The following is an 18,262-nucleotide window of genomic DNA, read 5'->3' as shown; positions in this document are numbered from 1 at the left end:
ACATTCTCCTGCAGGGTTGGCTACTCATGTTCAGGCAGAGAAAGAGTAGAACATTGTTAGTCCCAGGACGAGGGCCTTACCAGGTAGATATGATGAAAAGGCAGAAAGTACTGGTGTTGAAAAGATTGACAGGAGTGCTTGGATCCTGATGGGCAATGGAACTGAGGCTGGGTAGGGAGGGAAGTGAGGAGGATGGATTGGGAAAAGTAGAGGGAGTCAGAGTGGAAGGACTGATGAGGCCAAGGGGAGGAATTGAACAGTAAACAAGGAGAGAAGGTGTGGAGGCTGAGGTTGACTAGAGGGAGGATGTTCCTGTAGATGAGATCACTGGATGGGCTGTCCACGGGTATGCTGGAGGGACACAGGATGATGCTATAACTTGCAGTAAAAGGCGCCAACATGTTTAAAGAATGAAGAGAAAGGACTGGGGACAGAGAGCTCACATTGTTGAGAGGGGAGAGTGTGGAACAATCTCAAGGGAACAAGTTTTGTTTTCTTGGCAAGAGGTTGCAGAAGTGATAGTTTATACCAACATTTTCCGATAGAAATATAATGCAAGGCTCACATGCAAGCCACATATGTAATACTATTTTATTTTTGAGACAGGGTCTCACTGTGTCACCCAGACTGAAATGCAGCTCATTGCAACCTCTGCCTCCTGAGCTGAAGCTATCCTCCCATCCTCAGCCACCCAAGTAGCTGGGACCACAGGTGCATGCCACCATGCCCAGCTAATTTTTGTATTTTTTGCAGAGATGGGGTTTTGCCATGTTGTCTAGGCTGGTCTTGAACTCCTAGGCTCAGGCGATCCACCTGCCTTGGCCTCCCAAAGTGCTGGGATTACAGGCATGAGCCACCATGCCCAGCCGTGTATGTAATTTTAAATGTTCTAGTGGCCATATTAAAAATATAAAAAGAAACAGGTAAAATTGACTTTGAATATATATTTGGTTTAACCTGATACATCCAGAAACATTATCATCTCAACATGTAATCAATGGAAAACAAGTTATTAATTAGATGTTTTATATTCTGTATAACATACTAAGTACTAAGTCTTCAAATTGTGGTGTGCATTTTATACTTAGAGTACATCTCAGTGTGGACTAGTCAGTTTCAGGTGCTCAACAGCTACATGTGGCTAGCAGCTACCATATTGGACAGCTCAGGTCTAGACTTTTGCTTTTTGTCATATCTGTCTCCCAAGTCTTTGCCAGCACTGAGCCATGTGCTATTTTGGGAAACATTAAAGAAATGTAAAACTCCACTTCTATACTCAAGTGCCTTACCTTATTAGGGGCAGCTGTGGGACCATGAAAAAAGACTTGGATTCTAGTCTCAGCTATGAATTTTTACTTAGCAAAGACTTGGACACTTATGTCTCTGAGCCTCAGTTTTCTCATCTGTAAAGTAGTGATCAAATAAGCAAGTGCCCGGGAAGGGAAAAGCATAGTGCCTTAGTCCAAGTCTCCTGCCTGCCTTCATAGACTGAGGTAATGCTCATGGGGTTGTCCATTGTGTATATGTGAAAAACATTTTCAAATGTGAAGAATCTAAGGCTCAGACTCAATCTTGGCATGCAGTATTTGTATTTTTACGGTCACAGTTTATTTATTTTTTAAGTAATTCACAAACTTGCTAAAATATTACTATTGTTCAAAAGAGTATAGAGTGAAATGTAAAGTCTTCTCCCATTCCAGACACCCATTCTCCTCCCTAAAGACAACCACAGCTCCTGGTTTTTAGAATAACTTAGAGATGTTCTATGCGTTTATATGGATAACTGTATGTTTATCTGTGTATGTGTGTGTGTATACACATATTATTACTTTATTCAAGTGGAATCATTCTCTATACACTGCTCTGCCCTCTACTTTTTTCATTATTTTTGAGATCATCTAACATCAACACATATAGATTTGCCTCATTCTTTTGAACATTTTTGTAATATCCCAAAACATGAATATTGATATTTTATTTAACTGGTTCCTTACCAGTGAACACACAGGTGCATCTCCAGTCTTTTGCTGCTACAGTTGACTGTACTGTGCCTCATGACGACACTTAACACACATATCTCTGCATCTATGTGCCCATCTTATCTGTAGGATAAATTATTAGAAGTGGAATTTCTGGGTCAAAAGGTATGTGCTATTTAAATATTTTTACAGATTGCATCATATGCCCTCCAAGCAGGTTCCACCCATTTACAATCACCACAGTAATGTTTGAGAGTAACGTCCATGAACTCCTGACAACATAGTGTTATCAAACTTCTTCATCTTTGCCAGTCTGATAATGGCCAGGTCAGTCAACTTTCCCAGCATTGGTTTCACTGGGCTGTGATAATGGTGTATAACATCTGATATCTAACAGGTGTTAACTGACAGAAATGGTGACTGTTGCCATTTTTGAGTGATTTTCCTGGTTTGGGTACAAATTCTGAAACCTGATGAAGGGGAACAGCCTGGTAGCCTCCACCTAAACCTGCATCTGTTTATGTTGTTTGGGTTTGGCTGACATCTGGGTGACTTCCCAAGGCCATTAAACAGAAAGATCATGGGGAGCCCCCTCCAAGATGAGCTGAGCTTTGGTTTCTGAGCAATCAGGCACTGAGAGGGGGAATTACCACCTGAGCTCACAGGAGGTATGGGTACCTGTGAACTGTGTGCCCAGGGCAGCCATCAGCACTGTTCTTCACCACTAAACAGGAAAGCTATTACTTGGGGGTGCTGTATTGACCTCATACACAAAGCTGTGTTTCCCAAATTACTGGCAGGCAGGTGTTTCAAGAATGGCATGAGTTGGGCAGCAACATGGATATTTTAGTTGTGGCTTAAAACTGTGCCGCCTGTAATCCCAGCACTTGGGGAGGTTGAGGTGGGAGGTTCACTTGAGCCCAGGAGTTCGAGACCAGCTTGAACACCATGGTGAAACCCTGTCTCTAGTGCACACCTTTTGTCCCAGCTACTAGGGAGGCTGAGGTGGGAGGATTACTTGAGCCTGGGAGGTGGAGTTTGCTGTGAGCCATGATTGCGCCACTGTACTCTAGCCTGGGCAACAGAGCAAGACTGTGTCTCAAAACAAAAAACAAAAAACTACCAAGCGTGATGGCACACACCTGTAATCTCAGCACTTTGGGAGGCCGGGGTGGGCGGATTGCTTTGAGCTCAGGAGTTCAAGACCAGCTTGGGCAACATGGCGAAACACCATCTCTACAAAAAAAATAAAAATAAAAAAATAGCCGGGCCTGGCCAATATGCTTGTGGTCCTAGCTACTAGGCTAGAGGATAGCTTAAGCCCAGGAAGCAGAGGTTGCAGTGAGCCAAGATCCCACCCACTGCACTCCAGCCTCAGCGGTGAGACCTTATCTCAAAAAAAAAAGAACCAACCAAACAACAAACCTGTGCTGTTTCTCCTGCTAGCTGTTTGACTCTCAGCAGACTTGGGGCTGGGAAAGGGGTCCCTCCAGCACCTTCCCCAGCTAGATCCAGTAACCCTCAGCTCAGCGGAGATACTCCCTTCTTGCTCTCTCCCTGTTGGCAACAGTTTGACAGGCAGGGCACACATGTCACCATTTGTTCATTCATGCAAGTATATTTTGAGCATCTACAAAGTGTCAGGCCCTGTCCTGGGCACTGGGGGTTCTGAGATGAACAGGACAACGATTCTCTCTACAAAGATCTTGCGGTCTTGGGCAGACCTGCCCTACGCATGCCCACTTCTTACTACCCCTTCTCTCAGAGGCTGGCACAGGGTGGCCAGAGGATGCAGGGCACCACTAGCTGCTCCCGGCTGTTTAGGCTCCAGCCTTAGGTTCTCCCAAAGAACAAGCACCTGTTGGGGGCCCAGGGCAGTACATGTGATGTATGTAAATGGTAAGATTATTAATTCTGCCAGACTGTACTTTCAGAAGCCCAGTTCAGATCATGTCATGGCCCTATTTGAACACCCTCCTGGGTTCTGTTCTGCCTCTGCCCTGCCCCCACCGTGCTCCACACTCTGTCAGCTACCTTATCCCATGGCCACCCTGCACTTCTTAATCACCAAGTCCGAAATCTGAGGAGTCTTGGATCCCTCCTGCCTTCCTGGGTCGTCCTACTTTTCTCTCAGCTGAGACTGGGCTTCCTCCCTTTCCCACACTTTTAAAATCTTGTTATTTATGCTCCACCTTAAATGAATGTCTTTTCCCTTTCCCACCTCCTGCAAACTTTCCTGGCTCATTACGAGGACAGTGAAAAGTACACAGGTTTTGAATCTCTGCTCAGCCACTTATTGTGACATTGGGCAAATTACCTAACCTCAGGGAACTGCAGGCCAGCACCCGATGAGCCTGTCCCCAGCTGTTGAGGAAGCTGTGGCAAGTGCAGTGCTGACCTCAGGGACAAGAGTGAGGTCCCAACTGAAATGGGGGTGCATGGGATGCTGACCCCTGGAGATGCATTAGGGAACCAGAGCATTAGGGAAGACTGGCTTTCCTTCTCCCTCAGCCTGTCAGGGCTGGCTGCCTCCACAACTCCCCTATTGAGCCCCTTTGAACACCTCAGAAATACACAGTGGTGTATCTTGGAGTTTTCTCTCTGCTCTTCAATATTTCTTTCTTTCTTTTTTATTGAGACTGAGTCTCACTCTGTTGCCCAGGCTGGAATGCAGTGGTGCTATCTCAGCTCACTGCCAACCTGTGCCTCCCAGGTTCAAGCAATTCTCGTGCCTCAGCCTCCCAAGTAGCTGGGATTACAGGCGCCAGCCACCATGCCTGGCTAATTTTTTGTATTTACGGTAGAGACAGGGTTTCACCATGTTGGCCAGGCTGTTCTCAAACTCCTGACCTCAGGTGATCTGCCCGCCTCGGCCTCCCAAAGTGCCAGGATTACAGGCATGAGCCACCGCGAGTGATCAACTCTGTTGGTTTGCCCATGACAGTCCTGATTTTAGCCCTGAAACTGCCACATCCTGGGAAATCTCTCAGTCCTGGACAAACTGGGGCAATTGGTCAGTCATCCTGAGACAGGTGACAGAGACCTGATCAGAAAAGGGTAAGTGGTGGGGACTGCAGCTCCTGGATGAACACAAAGTTCTGTGTCGTTGCCCAGCCTCTTGCTGGACCTTACATGTGTCATCAACCCTCATCTTCGCAGGAGAGCTGAGGCTCTCATAATTAAGGACTTTCTCCAGATCTCCCAGCGAGGAGGAGGTCTCAGGGTAGAGCCTGGGTGTGTCCTGCCCACATCAGGTGTCTCCACTACACCTCCCTGCCACTTGAAATGATCCTTTTGTAATATCACTCGTCACTCACCCACCCCACTGTAACAGTTTTCTGAATTAGGACTCCTGAACCTTAGGCTCTGAGACCTATATGCTAGCTGCTTAACTAAAGGCTTGATAAGGATGACAATGATGCTTAGTTTCTAGTTCTCAGCTGCATCTGACAATCACATTTGCTGAATAAGTTGTTTTCCAGACAAATGAGGTGAAAATGAGTTAACCTAATTAAGATGTATCTCTATAATTCCTTAAATGCAGAGACTATGTTGGCAAGATACCTGTCCTATCATTAGTTGATATTCTTGTCATCTCAACAGATGTAATTGTCATCTCAACAGTATTGACCTTTGCTGTGATTTCAAGAAATATATCCCCCTTCTGAATAATCAATTTTTTAAAAACCGAAAAGTACAACCTTTATAATTTATTTGTAAGAAAAGGAGTAAGTAACCCTTCTCAGTGTTATATTCCAGCCCATTGCTCGGTAGGTGGTTTCAGCTTCCTAGTACTTTCACTATTTCCTCTTGACAGCTTTCTGATTAGTTACCAGAGGGTCTCATCATCTCCAGGAAATCGGGAAGCCCTTTGGTTCAGGTTCCAGTGACTTCTGTCCTGCTAAAATCTTCTACTCTGTGACTTGTTCTTTAAGAGAGGCATCCCCATCTATCTTGGAAATGCCTAGAAATTTAGTTCCTCTCTGCTTTTCACAAATAACTCAAGTGAAGATGCAAAGGTAAACTTTTAAACTTTAAATTTTGCTGGCCAAGATTGCATAGTCTAATCAGGAGAACTTAAAAAGACTTTTTAAACTACATTTTTAAAAATTATTAACTCAATAAATAACTGAAAAATTCAAAATTATATAAATGGCTTACATGGAAAATAAAATTCTCCTGCCATTTGATCTCTGAGGGGAAATTCCTGTTAACAGTTTAGCATATATTACTCCAACACTTTTCCATTTCTCCATATATAATATGTATATACTAGCACATATTTGCACAAATATAAATGAGATCACATTAGGTATGCTGTTTTATATGTTTATTTTTTTAACTTAGTAACATCACAGACGTCTTTCCTTGCCCATACAAAGCTCATTCTTATTAATGGCTGCCTGCCGTCCTTTTTTTTTTTTTTTTTAAGACTACTCAAGAGCAGTAGTGAGAAGGGGAGAAAGAGCAGAATAAGGGGTTTCATCTGTAACTGACTGTGAACAATCAGTTGAGATAACTCACTACCTTCAGACCAGCCCATCCATTTTATAAGTGAAAGCTGATGTACTGACCCAACCTCCTTGAATAGAGCACTTGAGCCAGGCCTGAATATTGGCCCAGCCACTAAGTTTCTCTGGACTCACTCTAGATTAATTTTAGCATGAGATGCAAAGGTGGTTACTCATTAATTCAACTTTTTAAATAATTGACAAGCAGTTTGCTTTAAAACCATGAAACTTAATTTTTCATCTTTGTTATAGATTATTATTATATTATTATTATTATTATTATTATGAGATGGAGTTTTGCTCTTGTTGCCAGGCTGGAGTGCAGTGGCACGATCTCGGCTCACCGCAACGTCCGCCTCCTGGGTTCAAGCGATTCTCCTGCCTCAGCCTCCCGAGTAGCTGGGATTACAGGCATGTGCCACCACGCCTGGCTAATTTTATATTTGTAGTAGAGATGGGGTTTCTCCATGTTGGTCAGGCTGGTCTCGAACTCCCGAACTCAGGTGATCCGCCCGCTTCAGCCTCCCAAAGTGCTGGGATTACAGGCATGAGCCACCACGCCCGGCCTGTTATAGATTATTTATTCCTAATTATATGTGATAGATTGATGGAAGGAGAAACCTCTTTGTTCCTAACACCTAGTTAAATGCCCGGTTAGTCTGTCTAATTAAGAGGAGGTTTTCCTTGAGTCTTAACAAATTCAAGAAGATTTAAATTATATCAAATGTCTTTCCTGACCACAGTAATATGAAACTAGAAATCAACAGTAGGAGTAAAGTTGGAAAATTCTCACATACATAGAAATTAAACAGACTCCTAAAGAAGCAGTGTGTCAAAGAAAAGAAAAAAATCTTGAAACAAATAAAAATGGAACTATAGCATACCATAATTTATAGGGTGCAGCAAAAGTAGTTTTAAGGGGAAAGTTTATAACTATAAATGCTTACATTAAGAAAAAAAATGTCGGGCCGGGCGCGCTGGCTCATGCCTGTAATCCCAGCACTTTGAGAGGCTGAGGCGGACGGATCACGAGGTCAGGAGATTGAGACTATCCTGGCTAACACAGTGAAATGCCATCTCTACTAAAAATACAAAAAAATTAGCCGGGCGTTGTGGCGGGCGCCTGTAGTCCCAGCTACTCGGGTGGCTGAGGCAGGAGAATGGCATGAACCCGGGAGGCGGAGCTTGCAGTGAGCTGAGATCGCGCCACTGCACTCCAGCCTGGGCAACAGAGCGAGACTCCATCTCAAAAAAAAAAGAAAAAAGAAAAAAGATGTCGAATAATCAACCCAACTTTACACTTCAAGGAAGTATTAGAAAACTAATAGAAAAAGAAGAGCAGAAGAAAATAAATAATAAAGATCAGGTCAGAAAACTAAAGGTTTGTCAATTTTATTTATTTTTGAATTTTTATTTATTTTTAATTTTTTTAGAGACAGGATCTGCCTCTGTTGCCCAGGCTGGAGTGCAATGGCATGATCATAGCTCACTGCAGCCTGGAACTCCTGGGCTCAGGTGATCCGCCTGCTTCAGCCTTCCAAGTAGCTAGAACTACAGGTGTGCACCACCACACCTGGCTAATTTTTTGCTTTCTGTAGAGATAGGGTTTCACTAAATTATACCCAGGCTGGTCTTGAACTCCTGGCCTCAAATGATCCTCTCCCACACTGGCCTCTTGAAGTGCTGGGATTACAGACGTGAGCCACTGAGCCTGGCCCTTATTTCTTTTTTTTTTTTTAAAATCAACTCTTAGTTTTGTACATCTTTTCTATTATTTTTCTAGTCTCTATTTCATTTATTTCTGACCTTGACCAGGTGGTCAAGGCTGCAGTGAGCCAAGATTGCACCACTGCACTCCAGCCTGGGTGGCAAAGTGAGACCGTATCTCAACAACAACAACAACAAAAAAAAAAAAAAAAAAGGAAAAGAAAAGAAAAAGAAAGAAAAGGAAGAAAAGGAAGAAAAAAAACTGTTCCATTTACAATAAAATCAAAAATAATAAAATATTGAGCAATAAATTTACAAAGAAGGCAAGAAGTCTATACGCTGAAAACTATAAGACAGTGACAAAGGAAACTGAAGACACAAATAAATGGAAAGATACCCTATGTTCATGGATGGGAAGAATTAATATCGTTAAAACGTCCATATTACCCAAAGCGATCTGCAGAGTCAATGCAATCCGTATCACAATTTCAATAGCATTCTTCACAGAAATCAAAAAAGCAGGCCAGATGCAGTGGCTCACGCCTGTAATCCTAGCACTTTCGGAGGCTGAGGCAGGTGGATCGCTTGAGCCCAGGAGTTTGAGACCAGCTTGCACAACATGGTGAAAACCTGTGTCTACAAAAAATACAAAAGTTACCTGGATGTGGTGGCACACACCTATAGTCCCAGCTACTTGGGAGGCTGAGGTGGGAGGATCACCTTAACCCCAGGGAGGTCAAGGATACAGGGAGCCATGACTGCACCACTGCACTCCAGCCTAGGTGGCAGAGGGAGACCCTGTCTCAAAAAAAAAAAACATCAAATTCATATAGAAGCACAAAAGATCCTGAATAGCCAAAGCAATCTTGAGAAAGAAGAACAAAGCTGAAGGCATCATGCCTCCTGATTTCAAAGTAAATTACAAAGCTATAGTAAGTTGAAATGGTATGGCACTGGCATAAAAACAGGCACATAGATCAGTGAAACAAAGTAGCCCAGAAACAAAGGCACTTATATATGGTCAACTAATATAAAGTGCCAAGAATACACAATGAAGAAAGGAGTCTCTTCATAAAGGGTGTTGGCAAAACTGAAAATTCACATGTAAAAGAGTGAAATTGAACCCTTATCTTACATCATTCACAAAAATTAACTTGAAATGGATTAAACACTTAAGTGTAAGACCTGAAACCATAAAACTCCTAGAAGGAAAAATAGGGGAAAAACTTCTTGACATTGGTCTTGGCAGTAACTTTTTGGATGACACCCAAAACACAAGCAACAAAACCAAAAATGAGTAAGTGGGACAACACCAAACTAAAAACCTTCTGTACAGCAAAGGAAACAATCAACAAAATGGAAAGGCAATCTATAGAATTCAGGAAAATAATTGCAAACCTGGAAAGGGGTTAATATCCAAAATATACATGGAACACATACAACTCAATAGCAAAAAACAAACAACAACAAAAAAGAAACAAATGATTTAAAGATGGGCACAAGGACCTGAATAGTCATTTCTCCAAAGAAAACAATACAAATGGCCAACAAGTACATAAATAGGTGCTGAACTAATCGGGGAAGTGCAAATCAAAATCACAATGGGATATCACCTAACTCCTGTTAGGCTGGCTATTATCAAAAAGACAAGATGACAAATGCTGGTCAAGATATGGAGAAAGGGAACCCTTGCACAATGTCGGTGGGAATGTAAATTGATAAAGCTATTATGAAAAAAAGTATGGAGATTCCTCAAAAAAATTAAAAATTGAAGTACCAGCCGGGCATGGTGGCTCATGTCTGTAATCCCAGAACTTTGGGAGACCAAGGCGGGTGGATCACTTGATGTTGGGAGTTCGAGGCCAGCCTGACCAACATGGTGAAACCCCATCTCTACTAAAAACACAAAAATTAGCCAGGCATGGTGGCGGGCACCTGTAATCCCAGCTACTCGGGAGGCTGAGACAGGAGAATTGCTTGAACCTGGGAGGCAGAGGTTGCAGTGAGCCGAGATTGCACCACTGCACTCCAGCCTGGGTGACAGAGTGAGACTCTGTCTCAAAAAAAAAAACAAAGGAAAAAGAAAAAAGAAAAGTGCCATACAATCCACCAATCCTACTGGGTATATATCAAAAACAATTGAAATCAGTGTATCAAAGAGATATCTGCATGCTACTGTTCGCTGCACCATATTCACAATAGCCAAGACATGGAAACTACCTAAGTGTCCATCGACAGATGAATACATAAATAAATATATATATGAATATTATTCAGCCATATGAGGAAGAAAATCCTGCCATTTGTGATAACACGGACGAACCTGAAAGACATTATGCTAAGCTGCTAAATGAAATAAGCCAGACATAGGAAGACAAATACTGTATGATCTCACTTATATGTGGAATCTAAAAAAATTGAATTCATAGAAATAGAGTAGAACTGTTGTTGCCAGAGGCTGGGGCCGGTGGGGAAGAGGGAGATGTAGATCAAAAGGTCCAAACTTTGAGTTATAAAATGAACAAATTCTGGGGACTGAATGCTCAGAGTGAGTTGTGACGGATATATTAATTAATTTAATTGTGATCATCATTACACAACATAGAGATATATCATCAGGCTGTATACCTTGAATGTATACAATCTTTATTTGTCAATTAAATTAAAAAAAAAAATTTTAAAGAAGCTTTTCTAGGCCGGACACAGTGGCTCACACTTGTAATCCCAACACTATGGGAGGTTGAGGCCAGGAGTCCAAGACCAGTCCTAGCAACACAGAAAGACCTCATCTCTACCAAAACCAAAAACAGGAAAAAGAGGTTTCTCTGGTCCAGAGAAAATACAAAAACCAGCAAGAACCAGTCAGCCAGTTTCCAGTTGTATCAGCATCTGAGAAACTTGGAGTTGTTATTTTTATTTATTTTTTAGTTTTGCAGTTTCTTGGGCCAAAGTAACCAAAATGCTCAAAGCGAAGTTCCATGAGGGTGTGAAAAGGGCTGGTAGTCTCCCAGGATATTAACCTGTTAGTAATCTTGACCAACATGGTTAACAGAATGTACATGAAACGCACAGAAGTTATAATACAGATTTGTCACTAGTTCTAAATATAGTTCTCTAAATCTTACAGCAGTAATCACTAGTGCAACTGCTCATATTTGAGGTCAGAGAAATCAGGAAACATAGATACATGATTGACAGATAGCCACAAAGCAGAGATACGGGCTGGGCATGGTGGCTCATGCCTGTAATCTCAACATTTTGGGAGGCTGAGAAGGCAGATCACTTGAGGCCAGGAGTTCAAGACCAGCTTGGCCAACATGACAAAACCCCATTTCTACTAAAACTATTAATGGAAAAAAAAATTTAGCCTGGCAAGGTGGCAACATGCCTTCATCCCAGCTCAGGTAGCTGAGACACAAGAATCACTGGAACCCAGGAGGCGGAGGTTGAGTGAGCCGAGATCATGACTCAGCACTCCAGCCTGGGCGGCAGAGCAAGACTGTCTCAAAAACAAAACAAAACAGAAAACAAAGTAGAGATCCAGAATTGGAATCAGAGCTGTGCTGAAATCCCTCTTCTTCCATTACGTGGGCATGTTGGTGTGCCTATGTAAAAAATAAAGGAGATGGCTGGGTGCAGTGGCTCATGCCTGTAATCCCAGCACTTTGGGGAGGCCAAGGCAGGCAGATGATGAGGTTGGGAGTTTGAGACCAGCCTGGCCAACATAGTGAAACCCTGTCTCCATTAAAAATACAAAAAATTATCCAGGTGTGGTGGTGGGTGCCTGTAATCCCAGCTACTTGGGAGGCTGTGGCAGGAGAATCGCTTCAACCCAGGAGGTGGAGGTTGCAGTGAGCTGAGATCGAGCCATTGTACTCCAGCCTGGGCGACAGAGCAAGGCCCCATCTCAAAAAATAAATAAAATAAAATAAAAGGTAATAATTATAAAGTAGATAACATAGTAACTGGCACAGAAAGTCTTAAATATAGTTCTCTTCCCTATATGTATGTTAGCTTTTAGATGCATCTAATTTTTTAAACCACCCAAGCATCAACATTCCTATTAGGAAAAGGCTCATGTTCTTGTTGCTGTAAATACTTGGTCATTCACTTATTCATTTACTCAGCAAACATTTATTGACCAACCACTATGTGCCAGGTATTGTACTGGGTTCAGGGACCATAGGGATAAAGAAAACACGATTCCCGCCCTCCAAGGTCTGGCCTGGAATTTGACCTGTTTTCTTCTTTATTCCAGTCGTCTTAAACTCTGCAGTTTGTTCTGTGTTAAAGAATAACTATGTCACACACTGAGGGCTTGAGTGAGAAGGAGTGATCCAGAGAGTCATGAGAACAGTCCTTGGGCATCAGAAGGGCTCCCACATACTGGGAGAGAACCTCTGTAGTCCACCTTGCTACAAAGGTGTTAGATTTCAGGTTGAAATAAAAGGGAGCATTCTAAATAGAGTCTTCAAAATGGAAAAAGGTTGCTCTGTGTGTAGAGAGCTCTCTATTTCTTGTTCAGCATTATCGCTTAAGCACCAGAACCTAGAACAGTTCCTGGCATATAATAGGCACATAATAAATATTTGTGAAATAGATTAACAAATTATATAAGTTCACTTCAGTATAAAGCCATATATATGTGCCCAACATCCAGCATATCATCCTGCAGGTCAGGGTGTGTCCCTGTACATTCCTCAGGCCACCATCAATGCCACCGTCAAAGAAGACATCCTGCTGTCAGTTAAGTACTCCTGTCACGGAGTGCCCACCATCGAATGGACATATTCGTCCAACTGGGGAACGCAGAAGATCGTGAAGTGGAAACCAGGGACTCAGGCCAACATCTCCCAAAGCCACAAGGACAGAGTCTGCACCTTTGACAATGGCTCCATCCAGCTCTTCAGTGTGGGAGTGAGGGATTCCGGCTACTATGTCATCACCGTGACGGAGCGCCTGGGGAGCAGCCAGTTTGGCACCATCGTGCTGCACGTCTCTGGTAAGACATCCCCAGGCCCCGGGCACCCCTCTGAACTGTGAGTGTGTGGGAGGCCGATTTCACGATATTAAAAGAAATGTTGTCTTCCCCCTCCCCTCACCCTCACTCCATAGAGATCCTCTATGAAGACCTGCACTTTGTCGCTGTCATCCTTGCTTTTCTCGCTGCTGTGGCCGCAGTATTAATCAGCCTCATGTGGGTTTGTAATAAGTGTGCATATAAATTTCAGAGGAAGAGAAGACACAAACTCAAAGGTAACCCCCTGGGCCTTGTGATAATCCATGAGTGGTTTTGAGGCCAGAGGTGGCATGTGTTATCTTGTTCTCACCAAGAAAGCACTATGTGGCTTGATTTCCAACTCATTGACTTGTCTTTGCTTTACAGAAAGCACAACTGAGGAGATTGAGCTGGAAGATGTTGAATGTTAGCCAAGGCTGGGCCTGACTGCATTCCTACCTCAAGAGGAAACCATTCTCCAACAAAAAGAGCAAGCACAGCTATTATACCCATTGTGTGTGGTCCTGTTGCAGCCCGCTCCTAACAGGACAGTGGGAGATTAACATTGACTGCATGGAGTTGAGGACTGTGGATGGGACAAAGCTAGTTTTAGGACTCACGCTAAGTTCAAGAAGAGTGATTGAGGCTTTGAACCAGGAGTTTTGCTTGGCTGCAGCATCAGGGCCGTGCTGACCCATAACCAAATGGTGAGTGCAGGCATTGGCTGCTTGCTCACGACACTCGCTCTGGCGTGCAGGATGGCCTGTTGTCAGAGTCCCTGTATCAGAGGCCAGAGGATTTCCAGATGGATGTGCAGCCAGCATTAGAACATGCTTTCTGTGCTCCTGTCTGCTCTGCAACTGCTGTGCCTACCAGCCCCCCATCTGGTATCCCACAAGCAAGCACTGCTGTGGGAGCTATTCTGAGAAAACCTGAGGCTTTTAGACAATCTGCTGCCTCAGAGCAGAGGTGGAAAGAGACTGGGGGTGGGGGTTGGTGCTGTTGTGCTGCAGTGAGTTGCTCATTGGTGAGGCCCGGTGGCTGGGAGTTTTATGGGAGAGAAGCTCAATGGACTCCTGAGAGGCCAGCTTTGGATACAAGGAATAGAGAGAAAATTATCTTTCTCTTCCTCCCTCATTCCAACGTTAATTGGATTTTCCCTCCCATGGCTCAAACTTAGGCCATTGTAAGTAAAACAACAGCTCATCTCCACTATGGGCAGCACCTGGCCTCCTGACGAGCTGGATGCCACCTGTGTGAAAGCTGAGCTTGCATGGTGGGTGATGCAGCTGGAAAATCAGTCATCTCGGGCTTTGCATCTGTCCCCCTCAGTCACTAACACTTCACGTCTCAAGTCAGGCCCTTGCCCTCTCCTACCTGGGCTGAGGAACGCTTGGCCCTTGCCTACCTCACAGTCAGGGTATCAAGAGAAGCCCACAGTATGCACAGAGTTCTCTGAGCAACTTATGAAATGCATGAGGCTTCTTCAAGGATCTGGAAAGCTATACTGGAAAATGCTATTCTATCTGAGTATTAGAAATTGATAAAATCCTCTGAGGTCTTGGGGCTCCAGGTGAGATTGGGGACTGGACCACAGCTGGCCTTGGCCATTATTCCCTCAGGTTGTTGGTCACCATGTTCACCTGTAAGTTTCTCCATCCCAAGTTCCATTTGACAAGCTCTAAAAGCAGGCATGGATTTATTTTCCACTCTTATCTCTCCAATATTCATAGCTACAGACCAAAGGTACCATCCGATGATGATGTGTTCCTAGTCCTCAGATGCAAATTTACCCATGCAAAGATTAAGAAGTCTTAGAACATTCCTTTCTCTTCTCCCTCCTTTCAGGCCTCCAATGTCCATATCTTCTCTATTTCCTATGTGGCAGAGGAGTTGCTTGGATAAGTTACAGCCCTTTCCCTCAATATTGAATCCAGAGTTTTGGGAAGGGATCTCTCAGAATATTCAGAGAGGAACTCTCAGTATCCAGAGCAGGGCTCCCAAGGCACTGCTTGATTCAAAAGGCGACAGCAGTTGGTCTACACAACGGATGTGTAGCTCTAGCACCTGACAGGTAGAAGATACCCTCAAGGCGCCTCCTGTGTAGACACACGCATAAACTCACACACTGTGCCCTTTACCCATGCAGCAGTTGGAGGAACCAGGCCCTGGGCCAGGACAGTTTCCAGTGCTGTGAAGAAACAAGGTGAGGAGTATCCAGGGGGCTCAAGGATAATCTGCTAATTTCTTTCTCGTCTTTCACACAGAGAGGCCACCAGCAGGAAAGCAGTAGGAGTTGGGTAGCGCAGCATGTCCTCTTCCACACTACCTGCCTTTCAGAACTCTGCTCTTCCGCTTGTCCCGAAGTCAGGGCTGGCAATCTTCATAATCAAAGGGGAGTTGGAAAAGAACACCCACTAAGAGGCCTCCATGGCAGATGTCAATTAAATTGCCCCCCCCAAAATCTCATGCCAGTTTATTCACATCGGTAGTGTGGGAAGTTACAATGTTTTTTTTAAAAAAAGCTTCTTTCCTTGGCTTTCCATTTCTTTGAAAAAAGGGTTTCTTTTGAATTTTTAAAGCTCTGCCATCCTGAACATTCCTGTGGAAAGGTTTAAAATGCAGAGCCTGAGGTTTTTGTTTTTCAGAAAAATAAAAATCATAGAGATTAGCTAGTGTAAATGTTAAGCTATAAATTATGTTTCAAACTGTGAAAAAAAAAGTTTTAAAGAATGAATGAAATAAAACCTGAAAATAAAGCCCTGGTCCTTTGTGTGTGTGCCTGCTCCTACCAAGAAATCAGAGGCTCTGGGTGCTGTGTCCTGTCAGGCTGAGCATAAACAAAACCCTTAATCGCAGTCAGGTCTGGCACATATTTTAAGTGACAATGCAACTAATTACACTGGTTCTAACAGTAAACATTATTTAGCAATTCAGAAAAACTACACCTTATCAGCACCACCATTCTCCCCCAATTGTAGCCAGAAGACCAATTTGAAATTTATGCTTTCAGAATATTAACTGTAATTCAATAGCGTTCTTCCTGCTTCTGGAATGGGCCAAAAGTAGGATGTGACAATTGTACCACTTGTTCAGCAGTGGATAAGATGCCCTACAGAACACACATGCTTTGTCAACAGAATGTCCTTTCAGAGGTTATGATCTTAGAACCCCAAAAGGTATATATTGTATTTTCTCATTTCATGGTGTTCTGGGTATGCAAGGAGAGCTCATGTCCTCTGAAGGCCACGTAAGATGGTAAATACCTGGGAGCACTTCGTGCTTACTCTGATTTGAAGCAATACCTCACAAAGGCGAGAAGCTAAGGCGGTGAGAGAGGTTATCAGGGTATCTTGCCCCAGGGAAGAATGCAGAGACAAACCCTACAATTCCGAAGAGCTGGGTAAGTGTAACAAGGGATTGAGAAGAGATGGCAGAATAGAATGCTGGAGATGTAACCAGGACCAAGGAGCCAAATATGATAGGGTGAATCCCCAGGGACGTGATTCACGTGCTGCCTCCTTGACAACACTGGGGAGGATACTGGGGGAAGTGGAAACCATCTCACCGGCATCAGCTTTTACATACCCAGCATAGGTTTCTTCTGCCCAGTTTCCAGGGAAGCCTCAGACGCATCCATAGTTTACTAAAAGCAGAGCAAATCCTTGTGATCACTGTTAGCACATCTATCCTCAACTCAATTCCCACTAATGGTGTGAGTTGCCAGAGCTTGCATCTCTCTGCACCCCTGAATCCACCCAACCTGGCTGTCAGCTTTTCCAATTCTTGAGGAGAACATTTCCACTGCCCTTTAAAAATTAAGTGGGTATTTTTGGTTTGGCTTAATTACAGAGGTGATAAATCCTTCTTTAAAATTCAAATAGCACTAAAGTCTATATATATTAAAGTAAAAGTATCTTTGGCTAGAGTTAATTAACAAAAACTAAATAAAGTAAAAGATCTCTCTCCTTCCCTCAATCCAGAGGAAACAATAGTTGAATTTGGTGTGTATCCTTCTAGACTTGCTTATGCATATATGAACATATCTGTGTATATATATGCCAAACATACATATTTATCCTATTTTCCTTCTAGTCAAATGGGATTCTATCATATATATTACCCTACAACTCACCAGTCTTTCCTTAATGTGTCGGGAATTATTTCATGTCTACCTATTCCAAAACTTCATTCTTCTTGCCTGCACAATGCAGTCTATAGTATGAATACACTATTAATTGTTTTTTTTGTTTGTTTTGTTTTTGTTTTTTTACAGAGTTTTGCTCTTGTCACTCAGGCTGGAGTGCAGTGGTGCCATCTCAGCTCACTGCAACCTCCGCCTCCCAGGTTCAAGCGATTCTCCTGCCTCAGCCTCCCAAGTAGCTGTGATTACAGGTGTGCACCACCATGCCCGGCTAATTTTTGTATTTTAGTAAAGACAGAGTTTCACCATGTTGGTCAGGCCAGTCTCAAACTCCTGACCTCAGGTAATCGGCCTGCCTCAGCCTCCCAAAGTGCTGGGATTACAGGCATGAGCCACCAAGCCAGACGGGTTTTTTTGAATACACTGAAATTGTTTGTTCACTGAAAAATTACTTTTTATTTCAAATGATATATACAAAAATCATCTTAGGCAAACTTTCTATGTATCAGGCTAGTTCCTTCAACCAAGATGGTTTCCTCCTGTTAAGTAATGCATTCAACTCTACCTCCTGTGAATCTCTTAGTCTTTTAAGGGAATTCCATGTTCCACGATTTCGGTGGGTTTTACATAAAATTTATTGGAGATTGAGTATTGGTGGAAGAAAGGGTATTGATAATGTAAAATAAATCTAAAGTTTTAGTGTTACATTTGGTTTTGTAAAGTACACATTATCAAACCAAACTGGGGTCTGCTCATCTGGCACAGCAAAGCCAAGCACTGACGTTGGGACTGTAGCAAGAGGAAGTGAGGCATTTATTGTAGGGCACCAAGCAAGAACTCCAACTCCTCAATGGCTTACAGGTAAGGGTTTTAAAGGTGGGGAGGCAAGGCTGGGTACAATGGTTCACACCTGTAATCCTAG

General features: G+C 43.2%; 1 protein-coding gene across 1 annotated transcript in view; it reads left to right on the top strand.

Moving 5' to 3' along the window:
- VSTM5 (V-set and transmembrane domain containing 5) overlaps positions 1-17,494 on the top strand; it is a 33,910-nt gene extending 16,416 nt beyond the window's left edge. The window contains exons 2-4 of the mRNA XM_054439346.2: positions 12,873-13,199; positions 13,313-13,453; positions 13,584-17,494. Coding sequence (XP_054295321.2) covers positions 12,873-13,199; positions 13,313-13,453; positions 13,584-13,627 — 512 coding nt within the window. The 3' untranslated portion in view covers positions 13,628-17,494. The remainder of the gene's footprint in view (positions 1-12,872; positions 13,200-13,312; positions 13,454-13,583) is intronic.
- Positions 17,495-18,262: the final 768 nt, after the last annotated feature.

The sequence above is a fragment of the Pongo pygmaeus genome, chromosome 9, assembly GCF_028885625.2.
Source record: "Pongo pygmaeus isolate AG05252 chromosome 9, NHGRI_mPonPyg2-v2.0_pri, whole genome shotgun sequence".
Taxonomy (NCBI): Eukaryota; Metazoa; Chordata; class Mammalia; order Primates; family Hominidae; genus Pongo; species Pongo pygmaeus.
Note: the sequence above shows the minus strand (reverse complement) of the source record. Positions and strands in the feature narration are given on the sequence as shown.